Here is a 19,673-nt window from a genome sequence, read left to right on the forward strand (position 1 = left end):
CGCTCGCTCCCTCTCGCTCGCTCGCTCGCTCCCTCTCTCGCTCGCTCGCTCCCTCTCTCGCTCGCTCGCTCCCTCTCTCGCTCGCTCGCTCCCTCGCTCGCTCGCTCCCTCGCTCCCTCGCTCCCTCGCTCGCTCCCTCGCTCCCTCGCTCGCTTGCTCCCTCGCTCCCTCTCTCGCTCCCTCTCTCGCTCGCTCGCTCCCTCGCTCGCTCCCTCGCTCGCTCCCTCGCTCGCTCCCTCCCCGCTCGCTCCCTCCCCGCTCGCTCCCTCCCCGCTCGCTCCCTCCCCGCTCGCTCCCTCCCTCGCTCGCTCCCTCCCTCGCTCGCTCCCTCCCTCGCTCGTTAGTAGACCGTCCGTTAATTAATTGTCTCAATTTCTCCCACTTGCCCTCTCTCTCTCTCTCTTTCACACACACACGCACAGACCCCCCCCCCACACACTCAGTGAACAAGCGGTTATGTACACACACTCTGATCAAAAGACTGGATTATAACGCACTCTCCCTTTCACACGCCATCCTGTATCTGCAGGACGAGGACCTCTTCAACCCTGACTACACTGAGGTTGACCGGCTGCTGGAGGAGTCGCACAGCGTGGACAAGGATAATGGGGAGGTAAGGTGGTCTGTGCTCAGGACGCTGGGCAGCTGAGGTGATTCAGGGATGGGAAAGCGGTAGGGGGAAACTGCAGCCTGTAAAAGGTCAGGGTGTTGAACGAGGACGGTGACTATTTGGAGGAGTGCAGTTGTACGCTGTGGCTTGCGATGGTCATGTGACCTCTGATGTCACCCTTTGTGTATAAAGGCTTGAGAACAGAAGCCACTTGAGCCAACACGCTTGGAGCATGGTGCCAGGGGTGTGCAGGTGGAATTGAGTGCATTTGGATAGCTGTAAGAGAGCCCGCAGCAGCAGAGAATCATTAAAACCTCAGCCTGCAACTTTGTGCAGGACCCTGACCGCCGGGCGAGTCAGTGTGGCTTTGAGTGTTCTAGTAGCTGCTCCTGCGGAGTTGAAGGTAGGGTTGAGAAGGAATTGGAGACCCTTCCAGTCAATGCCACCACTGTGAAATTGCCACAGAGTTCACCAAAAAGACCTGAACGAATATGAGTAGCGGCTCTGCTCTCGGCACTGAGGAGAGAGTGCTGCACACTTGACTGCACCTCACTCCTCGCCGAGGAGCAGAAAAGCCAGTCTTGTGAAAACTTGGAGGGCTTGGAAACCCTCTTTGACTCTGTGTTATAACCCGACGTCTGGCCGCACCTTGGGTTTGAACAACTGAACGATGATCTGATCAAGAACGCGATCCCACCACGAAGTGCACGTCTGCTGGCCGAAGGGAACCCTACTCTCAAGGGAGCTGTTGACATGCAGAAGCTGTGAGGTGGTTGATCGTCAGCTGTAGGGTGTTGATGGGGGTGGGGGGGAAGATTTCAGAGGGTGTGCACCGTGCCGACAGGCAATCCGAGCCTTCCTCACAGCGAGACAATGGAGGAAAGCAAGAACTATTCACAGAAGGGCAGCAGAATGATCGAGGCCAGAGTACTATTAAGACCTTAAAGACACAGGAGCAGAAATGAGGCCATTCGGCCCATCCAGTCTGCTCCCCCATTCAATCATGGCCGATAAGTCTCTCAACCCCCCCCAATTCTCCCGCCTTCTCCCCGTAACCTTTGATCCCCTCACCAATCAAGAACCGATCTATCTCGGTCTTAAATACACTCAGTGACCCGGCCTCCACCGCCTTCTGTGGCCATGAATTCCATCGATTCACCACTCTCTGGCTAAAGAAGTTTCTCCTCATCTCTGTTCTAAAAGGTCTTCCCTTTACCCTGAGGCTGTGCCCCTCGGGTCCGAGTCTCTCCTACTAATGGAAACATCTTCCCCCACGTCCCACTCTTTCAGTATTCTGTAAGTTTCAATCAGATCCCCCCCCTCCTCATCCTTCTAAACTCCATCAAGTATAGACCCAGAGTCCTCAAACGTTCCTCATATGTTAGTACCGGGTGTAACTGTTGCAGCGGATTCAGAAGGAGAGGTAGCATGTGTTCTCCCCCCCCGCCCCCCCCACACTGGGGAAAGCAATGCCCTGATTGCACGAAGCTGAATCACTTTGTCGTCCAGTGTCTTTTTTTTCCTGGAAAGAAGAGGAAACAGGCTGATGTAAGAGGTGCTAGCCGGAGAGAGATGTCGGACAACGATCCTGACCGACCGCCCTTGGCACTGTCGGGCCTCGAGGAATCTCTGCGACTGTTTGGCCGCAGAAGGAGAGCATCGAGTTGACGTGCGGCGCCAGCTGGACACCGGCGCCGCGTGCAGCCGCCCTGATCTCTGCACGCCCGTGGGAAGTTGCTCAGGATGGTGACAGGCAAGTGGAGCCGTCGAAGGTGAAGTTGCGAGGCCGCGTGTGATGGAGCGACGCTCACCCCGAGAGGGCGAACTGAGCTCAGAGCTCAATGCGACGGGAAGAAAGGACACCTCCAGCTCCAGTTGGTGGACACGAAGGAAAATCCGCTCACCTCCACCTGAAGGAGTCAAAAGCTTGGACCGGTAACCCTCCGAGTACCCAGAGAAAGGTTTGCAGTGTTTCGCACGACACGCAGCCATTGACTGTTGAACAAATCCTAGAGAAAAATTACCGGGATGTTTCCACAGGCCCCTGGATGGTCTTCCCAGGTGAAGATTGTTGAAGTCGATCGGACTGAGACCCCCCCACCCCACGCCCCCTTGGCATCTCCTGAGGAGAGTTCCAGCTGCCCTGGAGTCCAGCCTGAAAGACGAGGTGTGATCTCACCATCCCATTTGATGCCACAGCTTGCCATGGCAAAGAGCCCGACCACCAGAGAAGTGAAGGATGGAGACCGGTGAGAGAAGCCGGGTGAATGAAAGCAGCCGTTTCCTGAACCACGTCCAGAACGCCGTTCAGGAGGTGCGGGTGGCAGGTACGTCCGGTTTGGCGCTGCCACTGCTGAAGGGTACCGGCGCCGAGTCGCCCGAGATGGTCAGTGATCTTCCGGGAGTGGAATCGACGGTGGGTGACCTGCCGGTCTGCGGTCCTGGGAATGGAAGACGCCATCGCAGTCCGTGATCAGCACCCAGTCAGACGGCGAGAGAGAGAGAGCTGGCCTGTCGAACCCGATTCAGCACAAGAAGGGACTGAAGACGTCCTGAAGCCAAGTACGTGGGTCGGGACTAGCAGCGCAAGGAGTTCGTCCTGACCCTGGCGAGCGATGATCAGTAGCAGAGATGCACCGTATCGGCGGACGTGTCGGCGGTACAAAGCTTAGTTGGATTTGTGAACTCTCGTAGCCAACGTCCTGCCCAGTGTTTCGCCGGATCGTGAGCTCACTGCAAGGGATGTTCGGTGGTAATCGCAGCACAGAGCAAGCAGATTTCGCTCGCATCAAACAGCGAGTGACGACAGCCCCAGGGCTGAGGTGATGAAAAAGATGAAGCCATCCTGCGGTGTGATGCCGGTGAAGCAGGACTTGGAGTAGCTCTCAGGCAGCAAGGGAAATCCGTTCGTATTTGAGTGAACTGAACCCGGGGTTGAAAAAGAAACATCAGAAGCAAGAGTAGGCCATTCGGCCCCTTCGAGTCTCCCCTGCCATTCAATATGATCGTGGCTGATCCTCCCCCCCATCTCCACGCCATTCTCCTGCTCTCTCCCCATACCCCCATCATGCCTTGAGTCTAGAAATCTATCTGCTTCCTTTAAATATATTCAGTGACTTGACCTCCGCAGCCCTGTCTGTAGTCGAGAATTCCACAGGTTCATCACCCGCTGAGTGAAGTTTCTCCTTGTCTCAGTCCTGAGAGATTGTGACCCCCTTGTTCTATAGTCCCCCACAACCAGATGAAATATCGTTCCTGCATCCAGTCTGCGCAGCCCTTCTGTCAGAATTTTCTACGTTTAATTGAGACCCCTTCTCATTGTTCTAAACTCCAGTGACTACAGGCCTAGTTTACCCAATCTCTCCCCATTCGACAATCCTGTCATCCCAGGAATCAGTCTGGTGAACCTTCGCTGCTCTCCCTCTATAGCAATTCTATCCTCTCTTAGGTAAGGAGACCAAAACTGCACACAATACTCCAGGTGTGGTCTCACCAGGGCCCTGTACAGCTGCAGTAGGACATCCTTGTTCCTTACCTTAACTCCTCTCGCAATGAAGGCCAACACACCATTTACCTTCTACACCGCCTGCTGCACCTGCGTGCTTGCTTTCAGTGACTGGTGTACAAGGACACCCAGGTCCCTCTGTACATCCACATTTCCCAATCTCTCGCCATTTCAATAATACTCTGCCTTTCTGTTTTTTCTATCAAACTGGATAACTTCACACTTATCCACATTATACAGCATCTGCCATGTATTTGCCCACTCACTCAACCTGTCTAAACCACCTTGAAGCCTCTTAACACCCTCCTCACCACTCACATTCCCACCAAGTTTTGTGTCGTAAGCAAACTTGGAAATATGACGTTTAGTTGCCTCATCCAAATCATTGATATATATTGTTACTAGCTGGGGTCCCCCTCTAGTCACTGCCTGCCATTCGGAAAAAGACCCATTTATTCCTACTCTGTTTCCTGTCTGCTAACCAATTCTCAATCCCTGCCAATATATTACCCCCAATCCCATGTGCTTTAATTTCACTCACTAACCTCTTATGTGGGACTTCATCAAAAACTTTCTGAAAATCCAGATACACCACATCCACTGGTTCTCCCTTATCTACTCTGCTAGTTACATCCTCAAAAAACTCCAGTAGGTTTGTCAAACATGATTCCCCTTTTTATTCATTCCTGTTGACTTTGTCTAATCCCATTGATGTTTTCTATGTGTCCTGTTATCACACCCTTTATCATAGACTCTAGCATTTTCCCTACCCCTGATGTTTAGCTAACTGGCCTGGAATTCCCTGTTTTATTCCCATCTCCTTTTTTAAATAGTGGGATTAAATTTGCTTCCCTCCAATCTGCCTGGACTGTTCCAAAATTCGGTAGATTCTGGAAGATGACCAACGTATCCACTACTTCCATGACCACCACCTTCAGTATCCTGGGGTGTAGATTCTCGGGCCCTGGGGATTTATCGGCTCTCAGTCCCCATTAATTTCTCCAGCACTGTGGTTTTCACTAATACTAATTTCCTTCCATTCCTCCTTCTCACTAGACCCTTGGTTCCCTAGTATTTGTGGGAAATTATTTGTGTCTTTCTCTGTTAAGACAGAACTGAAGTAGTTGGTTAATTGCTCTGTCACTTCCTTGTTCTCTGTGATAAATTCTCCCCTTTCAGACTGTAAGGGGCCTACATTTGTCTTCACCAATCTTTTTCTTTTTACATAACTGTAGAAGCTTTTACACCCCTCTTCTATGTTCCTTGCAAGTTTACTCTCAGACTCTATTTCCCCCTCTTAATCAATGTCTTGGTCCTCCTTTGCTGAATTCTAAACTGCTCCCGATCGTCAGGCTTGGGACTTTTTCCAGCAACTTTATGTGACTCCTCTTTGGATCTAATACTATCCTTAATTTATTTTGTTTGCCATGGTTGGGTCACTTTTCCTGTTGTGTTTTTGCAACAGAAAGGAACGTATAACTGTTGCAATGCGTACGTTCGTTCCTTAAACATTAGCCACTGCCGATCCACCGTCATGTCTTTTACTGAAGTTCCCCAATCTGCCTTAGCCAACTCACACCTCATACTTTCGTAGTTTCCCTTGTTAAGGTTCAGGACCCCAGTTTCAGATTGGCTGCTTCATTTTCCAACCTAATGAAGGACTCTATCATGTTATGATCACTGTTCCCTAAAGGACCCCACACAGCAAGATTATTAATTAACCCCTTCTCACTGCACAAAACCAAGTCTAGGATAGCCTGCTCCCGAGCTGGTTCCTCGATATACTGGTCTAAATAAAACCCATCTCGGACACACTCCAGGAATTTATCTGCCACAGTATTATTGCTAATTTGGTTTGCGCAGTCTATATGTAGATTAGAGTCACCCATGATTATTGTAGCACCCTTGTTACATGCATCTCTATTTTCCTGTTTAAATGCTGTCCCCTACCTTACCCCTGCTGTTTGGAGGCCTAATAGACAACTCCCACTAATGTTTTTCTCCCCTTGTTGCTTCTTAGCTCCACCCAGACCGATTGTCCATCTAGATTTTCTGAGCCAATATCCCCCCTCACTGGTTTCATCCTTAGTTAACGACGCCGCCCCACCGCCTTTTCCTTTTTGCCCCTCCAGCCTAAATATCGAGTACCCTTGGATATTCAGTTCCCAGCCTTGTTCACCCTGCAGCCATGTCTCCTCAATTGCAATCATATCTGACCCGTTTACGTCTCTTTGTGCTGTTCATTCGTCTACCTTTTAGTGAATGCTCCGTGCATTCGGGTACCGAGCCTTCAGATTTGTCTTTGTAACATTTTTACACTCCTTTTTTGTACTATGACCCTATTTGCTGCTGGCCCTTGTTCCCTCTGCCCTCCACTTTCACAGAATCCTGCAGCGCAGAAGAGAGGCCCTTCGGCCCATCGGGTCTGCACCCGACACCGTGAGAAACCCCTGACCTACCTCCCTAACCCCATTGACCAGCACTCGGCCCCCACAGCCTCGGACGTTACGAGGTGCCGAGCGCTTGTCCAGGTACTTTTTAAAGGGTGTGAGGCTAACTCACCCTCCACCACCCTCCCAGGCAGCGCATTCCAGACCCTCACCCCCCCTCTGGGTAAGAAAGTTTCTCCTCATATCCCACCCCCCTAAACCTCCTGCCCCCTCACCTTGAACTACTTGTGTGCCCCTCGTGACTTGCCCCTTCACCGTTTGCTTTTTACTCTTCTGGCTCACGTTTCTACCTTTTGTTTCCTTCTCTCGTGTCTCCCCACTTAGGTCCCCCTCCCCCTGCCGCTCCAGTTTTAAACCCCACCCCCACCCCCACCCCAAGTATCAGTGAATGCCCCTGCGAGGACATTGGTCCCTGGCTCTGCTGGGGTGCAACCCGTCCAGCGAGTGCAGGCCCCTGGCTAGTGTTTGTCAGCGTTTTAATCAGTACCTGTTCGGGAGGGCGACGGTGATGGGGTCGAGTCTGACCACAGACCACTTTGCAGCATCGTTCTCAAAACCATAAGACCACAGGAGCAGAAATGAGGCCATTCGGCCCATCCAGTCTGCTCCCCCATTCAATCGTGGCTGACAAGTTTCTCAACCACCCCCCCCCCCCCCACCCATTCTCCTGCCTTCTCCCCGTAACCTTTGATCCCCTCACCAATCGAGAACCTATCTATCTCGGTCTTAAATACACTCAATGACCCGGCCTCCACCACCTTCTGTGGCAATGAGTTCCATAGATTCACCGCTCTCTGGCTAAAGAAGTTTCTCCTCATCTCTGTTCTAAAAGGTCTTCCCTTTACTCTGAGGCTGTGCCCCTCGGGTCCTAGTCTCTCCTACTAATGGAAACATCTTCCCCCATGTCCCACTCTATCCAGGCCTTTCAGTATTCTGTAAGTTTCAATCAGATCCCCCCCCACCCCTCATCCTTCTAAACTTCATCGAGTATAGACCCAGAGTCCTCAAACGTTCCTCACATGTTAAAGCCTTTTCGTTCCTGGCATCGTTCTTCGTGAACCTCCTCTGGACATCTCTCCAGGGCCAGCACATCCTTCCCTGAGATACACGGGGCCCAGAATCGCTCACAATATTCTAAACGTGGTCCGACCAGAGCCTCATATAAAGCCTCAGCGGCACATCCCTGCTTTTGTCTGCAGAGGATGTTACTTGGCTCGCAGAGGCGTCGTTGGGCAGCGAGGGCGAAGCGGGTGTGCGTGGCTGACGTGCCCTCGAGGGCTGCGTCCCCTTTAGAGGAAAGTTGACGACGCGGAACCTTCCGGAGTCAGCGAGAAGCAACGGAACACAGCGTGCCCTGGAAGTCATCGACTCCCCCCAGCCCCCAGCAGTTGTGTTGGACCAGGCTCTCGCTCAGATCGAGCCCGCTGCTGGAGTTTGCCCCGGTCCGCGTAAGGAACTGAATTGCCTATCAGTCCCAGCAGTCAACTGTCCCCCCCACCCCCCACCACCACCCTCCACACAACAAAGGAACGGCAGCAACATGACCCTTAGGAACCTGCGGACACCAGACGAACAGCCGATAGCACCTGGCGCAGGTACCGTCCGCAGACCTGAACCCGCGGATGTTTCTGGTGTGTGTGTGTGTGTGTGTGTGTGTGTGTGTGTGTGTGTGTGTGTCACACGTGTAGGGACAGCTGAAAGTGGGGCAGGCTCGAAGGAACGGATGGTTTTCGCCGACGACTTTCCTTGTGCGACTTGCAACTGCAAACGATAAGAGCGTGCAAATTGTTCTTAACCGTCCAGTGGGAAAGGAGATGTACGAGGGAAGCGCATTTGTGCCTGGCGGCTTGCCACAGTCATGTGTCCCCCTCATGTCACCCTTTGTGTACGTTGGCTCGGGAGCAGGAGCCATTCGAGCCGCCTCTTGGAGCAGTTGCCTTTTCGTTCTACTGATGTTGGTTCAAATGTTAAGTAGCCCTCTCCTCCCGAGCTGGTTCCTGCTGCTGCTGTTGGCTCCTCTAGTTAGTTGTTCCCCTCTACCCCTGTCAGTTCGGCTCGGTGGGATTGGCTCACAACTCAGTGTCGATCCGCATCCCAGGCCTCGATGCCTCATAATCCAGCCGAACACTTCCTGGCACCAAACTGAGGGAACGCCGCACTGTCGGAGGGTCAGTGCTGAGGGAGCACCGCACTTGTGGTAGGGTCAGTGCTGAGGGAGAGCCGCACTGTCGGGGGGTCAGTGCTAAGGGAGCACCGCACTTGTGGGAGGGTCAGTGCTGAGGGAGAGCCGCACTGTCGGAGGGTCAGTGCTGAGGGAGCGCCGCACTGTCGGAGGGTCAGTGCTGAGGGAGAGCCGCACTGTCGGAGGGTCAGTACTGAGGGAGAGCCGCACTGTCGGAGGGTCAGTACTGAGGGAGAGCCGCACTGTCGGAGGGTCAGTGCTGAGGGAGAGCCGCACTGTCGGAGGGTCAGTGCTGAGGGAGAGCCGCACTGTCGGAGGGTCGGGTCCTGCTGTCCACACAATGGCTGCTTCTCCCGTCTAGATGGAGGGTGAGGGTATTTGCAAATCTCGAGGATGGTTCTGAGACAGGTGGCTCTTTGGTAATTGAGGGTTAAATCCTCCGTCCCGCCTGCTCGCTCGCTCGCTCTACACAAAGCAGTGTCCGTAACCGCGCCTTCTCTCCGCAGCCCGTGGTCTATTACCTGGTGAAGTGGTGCTCATTGCCCTATGAGGACAGCACCTGGGAGCTGAAGGAGGATGTGGACGAGGCCAAGATCGAGGAGTTTGAGCGTCTCCAGGCCCGTAAACCCAAACTGGGCCACGTGGTGAGTGACCGGCGGAGCTCCGCAGTGATCTGATCGAGCCGCTGAAGGTGATTGAAGGGTTTTTGATCGGGTTTGGCAGAGAGAGAGAGACTGGTTCCTCCGGCCGCAGCGGGGTCTGTGGGGAGTCCAGCGCAAGGTGGGGGGGGCAGATGCTTTTAGGATTCGATCCAAGCCGTTCAAAGGCAATGTGAGGGAGCATCCTTCACTCTCTCGAAGGGAAGTGGCAGTCTGGAACTCGCTCCCCTCCCTCCAGCTCAAAAGCCCTGGACGCTGGCGTCCAGTTGAGGCTCTCAAGACGGAGGTGTGTGTTGGGTTGGGGGGATTGAGGGGTATGAAGTAAAGGCCGTGAATCAGGGGTTCAGGTACAGGTCACCCACGATCTAATTTAAATGGTGCTACCGGATGAAGGGGTTTGAATGGCTGCCTACGCTGCTGTGCACCAGGCACCCGCAGCTGAGTGTGGCCGCCTCTTTTTCTGTGTCACAGCGACAAAGTGAGGGAGGGAGGGAGCGTTGGGGGGGTGCTGAACGGCCTCCTCCTGTTCCTGTGTCACGGGCTGGAGGAGAGGGGCTGAATGGCCTCCTCCTGTTCCTGTGTAACAGGCTTGAGGAGGGGGGCTGAATGGCCTCCTCCTGTTCCTGTGTAACAGGCTCGAGGAGAAGGGCTGAATGGCCTTCTCCTGTTCCTGTGTAACAGGCTCGAGGAGAGGGGCTGAATGGGGCCTCCTCCTGTTCCTGTGTAACAGGCTCGAGGAGAGGGGCTGAACGGCCTCCTCCTGTTCCTGTGTAACAGGCTCGAGGAGAGGGGCTGAACGGCCTCCTCCTGTTCCTGTGCAACAGTCTGGAGGAGAGGGGCTGAACGGCCACGTCTTGTTCCCTGTGTTTTAAAGCCCCCGACTCTGTCCGAGCTTCACGTGCTGGGGTGCGAGCGAGGGGGTTGGCCTCCTGGGGAATCGATCTGCCACTGGCTCACTCACACTCGTCTCCTCCTCCTCCTCCTCCCCCCCCCTCCTCCTCCTCCTCCTCCTCCCCCCCCCCCCCCCCCCCACCCCCCTCCGATCGCAGGAACGACCTCCGGCCAAAGCCTGGAAGAAGCTGGCGCTGTTCCGGGAGTACAAAAACAACAATCAGCTCAGGGAGTACCAGCTCGAGGGTGTGAACTGGCTGCTCTTCAACTGGTACAACAGGTGGGTGCCCGCAGCCTGAGGCTCAACCAGCTCAGGGCGCGGAAGGGCTCAGCGATGCTTTCTCCCCCCGCCCCCCCCCCACCCCTCGCTGGACGGTTTGGGTTCGAGTGGGATTGGGTGGCGCGTTCGTTGATCTCTCTTTCTCTTTCTCTCTCTCTCGCGCTCTTGCCTTGTTCAGGTCTCTGTCAGGCACTTGTCCGATCTCTCTCGGTGCTGGTCGCTACCCACCCCCCCCCCCCCCCAACCACACCCCCCCACCCACTTCCTTCTGGGACACCTCGTTCGCCCCCCCATCCCCATCCCCCACCGAGACCTCTGCTGAATGTGGACAAATCGGCACACCCTGCGCTCAGCGGCTGGTGATGGCCAAGTCCGTAGCGGTTCACAGCTGCTGGCTAAAGCTCCCCGCGCCGCCCTTGACCCTGGCACCAGGGAATAAGCACACCCACGTTTGTAGCCGCAGAACCACCCACCTGTTCCCCTAACTATCCAGGTCGCCCGTTGCTGCTGTTTTCCCAGTCTCCTGCTGTGCGTCCTCCACCCCCCCCCCCCCACCAGTACAACCGAGTTGGTCTCGGTACAGCGGACATGACTCTGGCTGCATTCCGGAGAGGAACCATCGCCGTCGCCAGTATTCGGGGCTGAGCCTTGATTGGAAAGCGAGGTGCACTCGGAGGGACTCCCACGCCACCCGCCTCGTTTCCCCCTGACTGCCTGATGGTGCTCGCCCTTTCCCTCTCTGCCTGCGTGCCCTTAAGTTTGTAGGGTGACCGTGTTCAGGAACGAGCTATCCGTTTTGCTCCTAGCCCTCCCAGGTGCACCTCGGGGTGACCCCAGGCGCTGCTCAAGCTCCAAAACCCGGGAGCGGGCACTCCTCTAGCCGATGACGCTCCGCGCAGCACCCCCCACCCCCACCAAGTGCTTGTCCAGAGAGGAGACGTGACCTGGAGCTCCCACATGGAGCAGGATGCGCATTCCAAGGGACTGAGGTGCTGCTCAAGCTCCAAAACCCGGGAGCGCGCACTCGTCTAGCCGATGACGCTCCGCGCAGCACCCCCCACCCCCACCAAGTGCTTGTCCAGAGAGGAGACGTGACCTGGAGCTCCCACATGGAGCAGGATGCGCATTCCAAGGGACTGAGGTGCTGCTCAAGCTCCAAAACCCGGGAGCGGGCACTCGTCTAGCCGATGACGCTCCGCGCAGCACCCCCCACCCCCACCAAGTGCTTGTCCAGAGAGGAGACGTGACCTGGAGCTCCCTCGTGGAGCAGGATGCGCATTCCAAGGGACTGAGGTGCTGCTCAAGCTCCAAAACCCGGGAGCGCGCACTCCTCTAGCCGATGACGCTCCGCGCAGCACCCCCCACCCCCACCAAGTGCTTGTCCAGAGAGGAGACGTGACCTGGAGCTCCCTCGTGGAGCAGGATGCGCATTCCAAGGGACTGAGGTGCTGCTCAAGCTCCAAAACCCGGGAGCGCGCACTCCTCTAGCCGATGACGCTCCGCGCAGCACCCCCCACCCCCACCAAGTGCTTGTCCAGAGAGGAGACGTGACCTGGAGCTCCCTCGTGGAGCAGGATGCGCATTCCAAGGGACTGAGGTGCTGCTCAAGCTCCAAAACTCGGGAGCGGGCACTCCTCTAGCCGATGACGCTCCGCGCAGCACCCCCCACCCCCACCAAGTGCTTGTCCAGAGAGGAGACGTGACCTGGAGCTCCCACATGGAGCAGGATGCGCATTCCAAGGGACTGAGGTGCTGCTCAAGCTCCAAAACTCGGGAGCGGGCACTCCTCTAGCCGATGACGCTCCGCGCAGCACCCCCCACCCCCACCAAGTGCTTGTCCAGAGAGGAGACGTGACCTGGAGCTCCCACATGGAGCAGGATGCGCATTCCAAGGGACTGAGGTGCTGCTCAAGCTCCAAAACCCGGGAGCGCGCACTCCTCTAGCCGATGACGCTCCGCGCAGCACCCCCCACCCCCACCAAGTGCTTGTCCAGAGAGGAGACGTGACCTGGAGCTCCCACATGGAGCAGGATGCGCATTCCAAGGGACTGAGATGCTGCTCAATCTCCAAATCCCGGGAGCGCGCACTCCTCTAGCCGATGACGCTCCGTGCACCACCCCCCACCCCCACCAAGTGCTTGTCCAGAGAGGAGACGTGACCTGGAGCTCCCACATGGAGCAGGATGCGCATTCCAAGGGACTGAGGTGCCCTGCCATGCCCCTATTTATTTAGACTGTTACCTAAACTTACCAGAAATAAAACCCAAGTCTTGTTCCAGATCTCTTATGTGCTGACAGCGATGCTGCTTTCTGAACATCTCTCTCTCTCTCTCTCTCTCTCTCCCTCTCTCTCTCTCTCTCTCTCTCTCCCTCTCTCTCTCTCTCTCTCCGTCTCTCTCTTTCTCTCTCTCTCTGGTTATGCTGCCGTCCTGATACCTCCTTTCGCTTTTGGTTGGTGCTGCCATTCTTGTTTGTGTTTCTCTGCTGCGAGGGGAATATCCCAGTAACAGCTGTAAATTAGGAGGTGGAAGGGAGAGGGGAATCTTGGTGAGGTTACAATCACCAGGGACGTGGTGCCGGTTAAACTGACGGAGCTGTGGGCTGACAAGTCTCCGGGTCCAGGTGGACTTCACGCAGGGTCTTAAAAGAGGTGGCTTAATGAGGTCGTAGACGCATTGTCCCAAAATTCGCTCGATTCTGGGAAGGTTCCATCGGAATGGAAAGGAGCAAACGTAACGTCTCTAACCAGAGAGGGAGGGAGGCAGGAAACTATAGGCCGGTAAGCTTGATGTCTGTCGTGGGGCCAGGCGCTAGAATTGATCGTTAAGGAGGTTATCGCTGGGCCCATCGAGAAACTCGAGGTAATCGGGAAGAGCCAGCTTGGTTTTGTGAAAAGGAAATCAGGTTTAACCAATTTATCGGAGCCCTTCGAAGGAGTAACGTGCGCTGCAGATAAAAGGGGAACCTGTAGATGTGCTGTTCTTGGATTTCCAGAAGGCACTTGATAAGGTGCCACATCAGGGGGTATTGTGGAAAAATAAAAGCTCATGGTTTAGGGGGTTACATATTAACCTGGATAGAAGATTGGCTGGCTGGCAGAAAACAGGGAGTATGTATAAACGGGCCTTTTTCTGATTGGCAGCGTGTGATGAGTGGAGCCCCACAGGGGTCTGTACTGGTTGAGTGAGTGGGCATAAATCTGGTAGAGGGAGTACAATGTGGAATTGTTCACTTTGGCAAGAAGAATAAAAAAGCAGAGTATTACATAAATGGAGAACACTACAGAATTCTGAGGTGCAGAGGGATCCGGGTGTTCCAGTGCATGAGTCACAAAAAGTTAGTGTGCAGGTACAGCAAGTAGTTAAGAAGGCTAATGGAATGCTATTCTTTATTACGCGAGGAATTGAACATAAAGGTAAGGAGCCCTCTCCCCATTCAGCGGATCCTTTTACCCGCCTCCAATATTCTCCCTCCACCTGGACCCCTCCCTCTGGATTCTTACCTTCTCTTGATCTTTTCATTGCGAACTGTCGGCGTGACATCAGTCGTTTCAATTTCTCTGCTCCTCTCACCCACTCTAACCTGTCTCTCTCTGAACTTACTGCATTCCGTTCTCTCAGGTCCAACCCTGACATTGTCATCAAACCCGCTGACGAGGGTGGTGCTGTTGTTGTCTGGCGCACTGACCTCTACCTCACAGACGCTGAGCGTCAATTCGCAGACACTTCCTCCTACCTCTCCCTGGACCATGACCCCACCACTGAACATCAAGCCATTGTTTCCAGGACTGTCACTGACCTCATCTCCTCTGGAGATCTTCCTCCCACAGCTTCCAACCTGATAGTTGCCCAACCTCGGACGGCCTGCTTCTACCTCCTACCCTAAATCCACAAACAGAACTATCCTGATAGACCGATCGTGTCAGCCTGTTCCTGCCCCACAGAACTCATTTCTCACTATCTCGACTCCATTCTCTCTCCCCTTGTCCCGTCCCTTCCCACTTACATCCGCGATTCCTCTGACACCCTACATCATATCAACAATTTCCAGTTCCCTGGCCCCAGCCGCTTCCTCTTCACCATGGACGTCCAATCCCTCTACACCTCCATCCCCCACCAGGATGGTCTGAGGGCCCTTAGCTTCTTCCTCGAACAGAGGCCCGAACAATCCCCATCCACCACTACTCTCCTCCGTCTGGCTGAACTTGTTCTCACGCTGAACAATTTCTCCTTCAACTCCTCTCACTTCCTCCAAATAAAAGGTGTGGCTATGGGTACCCGCATGGGCCCCAGCTACGCCTGTCTCTTTATGGGGTATGTGGAACATTCCTTGTTCCAGTCCTACTCCGGCCCCCCCCCGCCACAACTCTTTCTCCGGTACATCGATGATTACTTCAGTGCTGCTTCATGCTCTCGTCTGGATCTGGAAAAATTTATTAATTTTGCTTCCAATCTCCACCCCTCCATCATTTTCACGTGGTCCATCTCTGACACTTCCCTTCCCTTCCTTGACCTCTCTGTCTCAATCTCTGGTGATAGACTGTCCACCAATATCCATTACAAACCCACCGACTCCCATAGCTACCTCGACTACAGCTCCTCACACCCCGCTTCCTGTAAGGACTCCATCCCATTCTCTCAGTTCCTTTGCCTCCATCACATCTGTTCTGATGATGCTACCTTCAAAACCAGTTCCTCTGACATGTCCTCCTTCTTCCTTAACCGAGGTTTTCCACCCACGGTGGTTGACAGGGCCCTCAACCATGTCCTGCCCATGTCCCGTGCATCTGCCCTCACGCCTTCTCCCTCCCAGAAACGTGATAGGGTCCTCCTTGTCCTCACTTATCACCCCACCAGCCTCCGCATTCAAAGGATCATCCTCCACCATTTCCGCCAACTCCAGCATGATGCCACCACCAAACACATCTTCCCTTCACCCCCCTCGGCGGCATTCCGCAGGGATCGTTCCCTCCGGGACACCCTGGTCCACTCCTCCATCACCCCCTTACACCTCAACCCCCTCCCACAGCACCTCCCCATGCATCCACAGAAGGTGCAACACCTGCCCCTTTACTTCCCCCCTCCTCACTGTCCAAGGGCCCAAACACTCCTTTCAAGTGAAGCAGCATTTCACTTGCACTTCCCTCAATTTAGTTACTGCGTTCGCTGCTCCCAATGTGGTCTCCCCTACATTGGAGAGACCAAACGCAGACTGGGTGACCCGCTTTGGAGACCGCCTGCGGTCTGTCCGCAAGCATCACCCAGACCTCCCTGTCGCTTTCCATTTTAACCCTCCACCCTGCTCTCTTGCCCACATGTCTGTCCTTGGCTTGCTGCATTGTTCCAGTGAAGCCCAACGCAAACTGGAGGAACAACACCTCATCTTCCCACTAGGCACTTTACAGCCTTCCAGAATAGGGCTATCTGTACCTTCACCCTTACCCCCACTAGGGCTATCTGTACCTTCACCCCCACCCCCACTAGGGCATTCTGTACCTTCACCCCACCCCACCCCACTAGGGCTATCTGTACCTTCACCCCCACCCCACCCCACCCCCACTAGGGCTATCTGTACCTTCACCCTTACCCTACCCCCACTAGGGCTATCTGTACCTTCACCCCACCCCCACCCCCACTAGGGCTATCTGTACCTTCACCCTTACCCCAGCCCCACTAGGACTATCTGTACCTTCATCCCACCCCCACTAGGGCTATCTGTACCTTCACCCTTACCCCACACCCACTAGGACTATCTGTACCTTCACCCCACCCCCACTAGGGCTATCTGTACCTTCACCCTTACCCCACCCCCACTAGGACTATCTGTACCTTCACCCCACCCCCACTAGGGCTATCTGTACCTTCACCCCCACCCTACCCCCACTAGGGCTATCTGTAACTTCCCCCCACCCCACCCCCACTAGGGCTATCTGTACCTTCACCCCCACCTCACTAGGGCTATCTGTACCTTCACCCCCACCCCCACTAGGGCTATCTGTACCTTCACCCCCACCCCACTAGGGCTATCTGTACCTTCACCCCACCCCCACCCCCACTAGGGCTATCTGTACCTTCACCCCCACCCCCACTAGGGCTATCTGTACCTTCACCCCACCCCCACTAGGGCTATCTGTACCTTCACCCCCACCCCCATTCGGGCTATCTGTAACTTCACCCTTACCCCACTAGGGCTATCTGTACCTTCACCCCACCCCACCTCCACTAGGGCTATCTGTACCTTCACCCCACCCCCACCCCCACTAGGGCTATCTGTACCTTCATCCCCACCCCCACTAGGGCTATCTGTACCTTCACCCTTACCCCACCCCCACTAGGGCTATCTGTACCTTCACCCCCGCCCCACCCCCACTAGGGCTATCTGTACCTTCACCCCCGCCCCACCCCCACTAGAGCTATCTGTACCTTCACCCCCGCCCCACCCCCACTAGAGCTATCTGTACCTTCACCCCCACTCCCACTAGGGCTATCTGTACCTTCACCCTTACCCCACCCCCACTAGGTCTATCTGTACCTTCACCCCCGCCCCACCCCCACTAGGGCTATCTGTACCTTCACCCCCGCCCCACCCCCACTAGAGCTATCTGTACCTTCACCCCCGCCCCCACTAGGGCTATCTGTACATTCACCCCACCCCCACTAGGGCTATCTGTACCTTCACCCCCGCCCCCACTAGGGCTATCTGTACCTTCACCCCACCCCCACTAGGGCTATCTGTACCTTCACCCCACCCCCACTAGGGCTATCTGTACCTTCACCCCACCCCCACTAGGGCTATCTGTACCTTCACCCCACCCCCACTAGGGCTATCTGTACCTTCACCCCACCCCCACTAGGGCCATCTGTACCTTCACCCCCACCAAGGCTATCAGTACCTTTACCCCACCCCACCCCCACTAGGGCTATCTGTACCTTTACCCCACCCCACCCCCACTAGGGCTATCTGTACCTTCACCCCACCCCACCCCCACTAGGGCTATCTGTATCTTCACCCCCACCCCCACTAGGGCTATCTGTACCTTCACCCCCACCCCCACTAGGGCTATCTGTACCTTCACCCCACCCCACCCCCACTAGGGCTATCTGTACCTTCACCCCACCTCACCCCCACTAGGGCTATCCGTACCTTCACCCCCACACCATCAACACTAGGGCTATCTGTACCTTCACCCCACCCCACCCCCACTAGGGCTATCTGTACCTTCACCCCCCCCCACTCCACCCCCACTAGGGCTATGTGTACCTTCACCCCACCCCACCCCCACTAGGGCTATCTGTACCTTCACCCCCGCCCCACCCCCACTAGTGCTATCTGTACCTTCACCCCACCCCACCCCCACTAGGGCTATCTGTACCTTCACCCCCACCCCCTCTAGGGCTATCTGTACCTTCACCCCCACCCCCATCCCCACCCCCACTAGGGCTATCTGTACCTTCACCCCCACCCCCACTAGGGCTATCTGTACCTTCACCCCCACCCCCACTAGGGCTATCTGTACCTTCATCCCACCCCACCCCCACTAGGGCTATCTCTACCTTCACCCCACCCCCACCCCCACTAGGGCTATCTGTACCTTCCCCCCACCCCACCCCCACTAGGGCTATCTGTACCCTTCACCCCACCCCCACTAGGGCTATCTGTACCCTTCACCCCACCCCCACTAGGGCTATCTGTACCTTCACCCCACCCCCATTAGGGCTATCTGTACCTCCACACCCATTAGGGCTATCTGTTCCTTCACCCCCACTAGGTCTATCTGTACCTTCACCCCCACCACACCCCCACTAGGGCTATCTGTACCTTCACCCCACCCCCACTAGGGCTATCTGTCCCTTCCCCCCCACCCCACCCCCACTAGGGCTATCTGTACCTTCACTCCACCCCACCCCCACTAGGTCTATCTGTACCTTGCTCGTCCTGCTTTCTACCCTTAACTAGCACATTCCTTTAGATAATATCACCACCTTCAACACCTCTTTGTTCTTTTGTCTGTGACATCTTTTGGTTATCTCCACCTATCACTGGCCCTCTATCCAGCTCTACCTGTCCCACCCCCCCTTAAACCAGCTTATATTTCACCTCTATTCTATTTTTACTTAGTTCTGTTGAAGAGTCATACGGACTCAAAACGTTAACTGTGTCCCTCTCCGCAGAGGCTGCCAGACCTGCTGAGTTTTTCCAGCTGTTTTTTTGTTTTGGATTTCCAGCCTCCACAGTTTTTTTGCTGTGATAAGAGTAAGGATGTTATGCTTCAGTTATACAGGGCATTGGGTGAGACTGCGCCTCGAATACCTTTGCGCAGCTTTGATCTTCTTATTAGAGGAAGGGTGTAAATGCGTTGGAGGCGGTTCAGAGGAGGTTTACCAGATTGATGCCTGGAATGAGCGGGCTGTCTTATGAGGGAAGGGTCGGACAGACTGGGCTTGTTTCCACTGGAGTTTAGAAGAGTGAGGGAGGGTGATTGGATTGAAGTATATAAGATCCTGAACGGCCTTGACAAAGTGGACGTGGAAAGAATGTTTCCTCTTGTGGATGAGTCCAGAACGAAGGGGGGGGGGGTCACTGTTTGAAAATTAGGGGTCGCCCTTTTAGGACAGAGATGAGGAGAATCTTTCCCGAGTGTTGTGCAACTTGAGTCGGTAGTTAGGAAGGCAAATGCAATGTTGGCATTTATTTCGAGAGGACTAGAATATAAAAGTAGGGATGCGCTGCTCAGGCTTTATATAAGGCTCTGGTCAGACCGCATTTAGAATATTGTGAGCAATTTTGGGCCCAGTATCTCAGGAAGGATGTGTTGACCCTGGAGAGGGTCCAGAGGAGGTTCATGAGAACGATCCCAGGAATGAAAGGCTTTAACATGTGAGGAACGTTTGAGGACTCTGGGTCTATACTCGATGGAGTTTAGAAGGATGAGGGGGGGGGATCTGATTGAAACTTACAGAATACTGAAAGGCCTGGATAGAGTGGACGTGGGGAAGATGTTTCCATTAGTAGGAGAGACTAGGACCCGAGGGGCACAGCCTCAGAGTAAAGGGAAGACCTTTTAGAACAGAGATGAGGAGAAACTTCTTTAGCCAG

The 19,673-nt window shown here is 54.9% G+C and overlaps 1 protein-coding gene across 1 annotated transcript in view; it reads left to right on the plus strand.

Annotated features, from left to right (window-relative positions):
• Positions 1–19,673, plus strand: part of LOC121273819 (chromodomain-helicase-DNA-binding protein 7-like) — a gene marked incomplete at its 5' end in the record, with an annotated part of 105,800 nt that overhangs the window by 828 nt on the left and 85,299 nt on the right. Inside the window, 3 exons of the mRNA XM_041180970.1 lie at positions 530–613; positions 9,254–9,391; positions 10,456–10,577. Of these exons, the coding sequence (XP_041036904.1) occupies positions 530–613; positions 9,254–9,391; positions 10,456–10,577 (344 nt within the window). The remainder of the gene's footprint in view (positions 1–529; positions 614–9,253; positions 9,392–10,455; positions 10,578–19,673) is intronic.

This window comes from Carcharodon carcharias, assembly GCF_017639515.1.
Source record: "Carcharodon carcharias isolate sCarCar2 chromosome 27 unlocalized genomic scaffold, sCarCar2.pri SUPER_27_unloc_17, whole genome shotgun sequence".
Taxonomy (NCBI): domain Eukaryota; kingdom Metazoa; phylum Chordata; class Chondrichthyes; order Lamniformes; family Lamnidae; genus Carcharodon; species Carcharodon carcharias.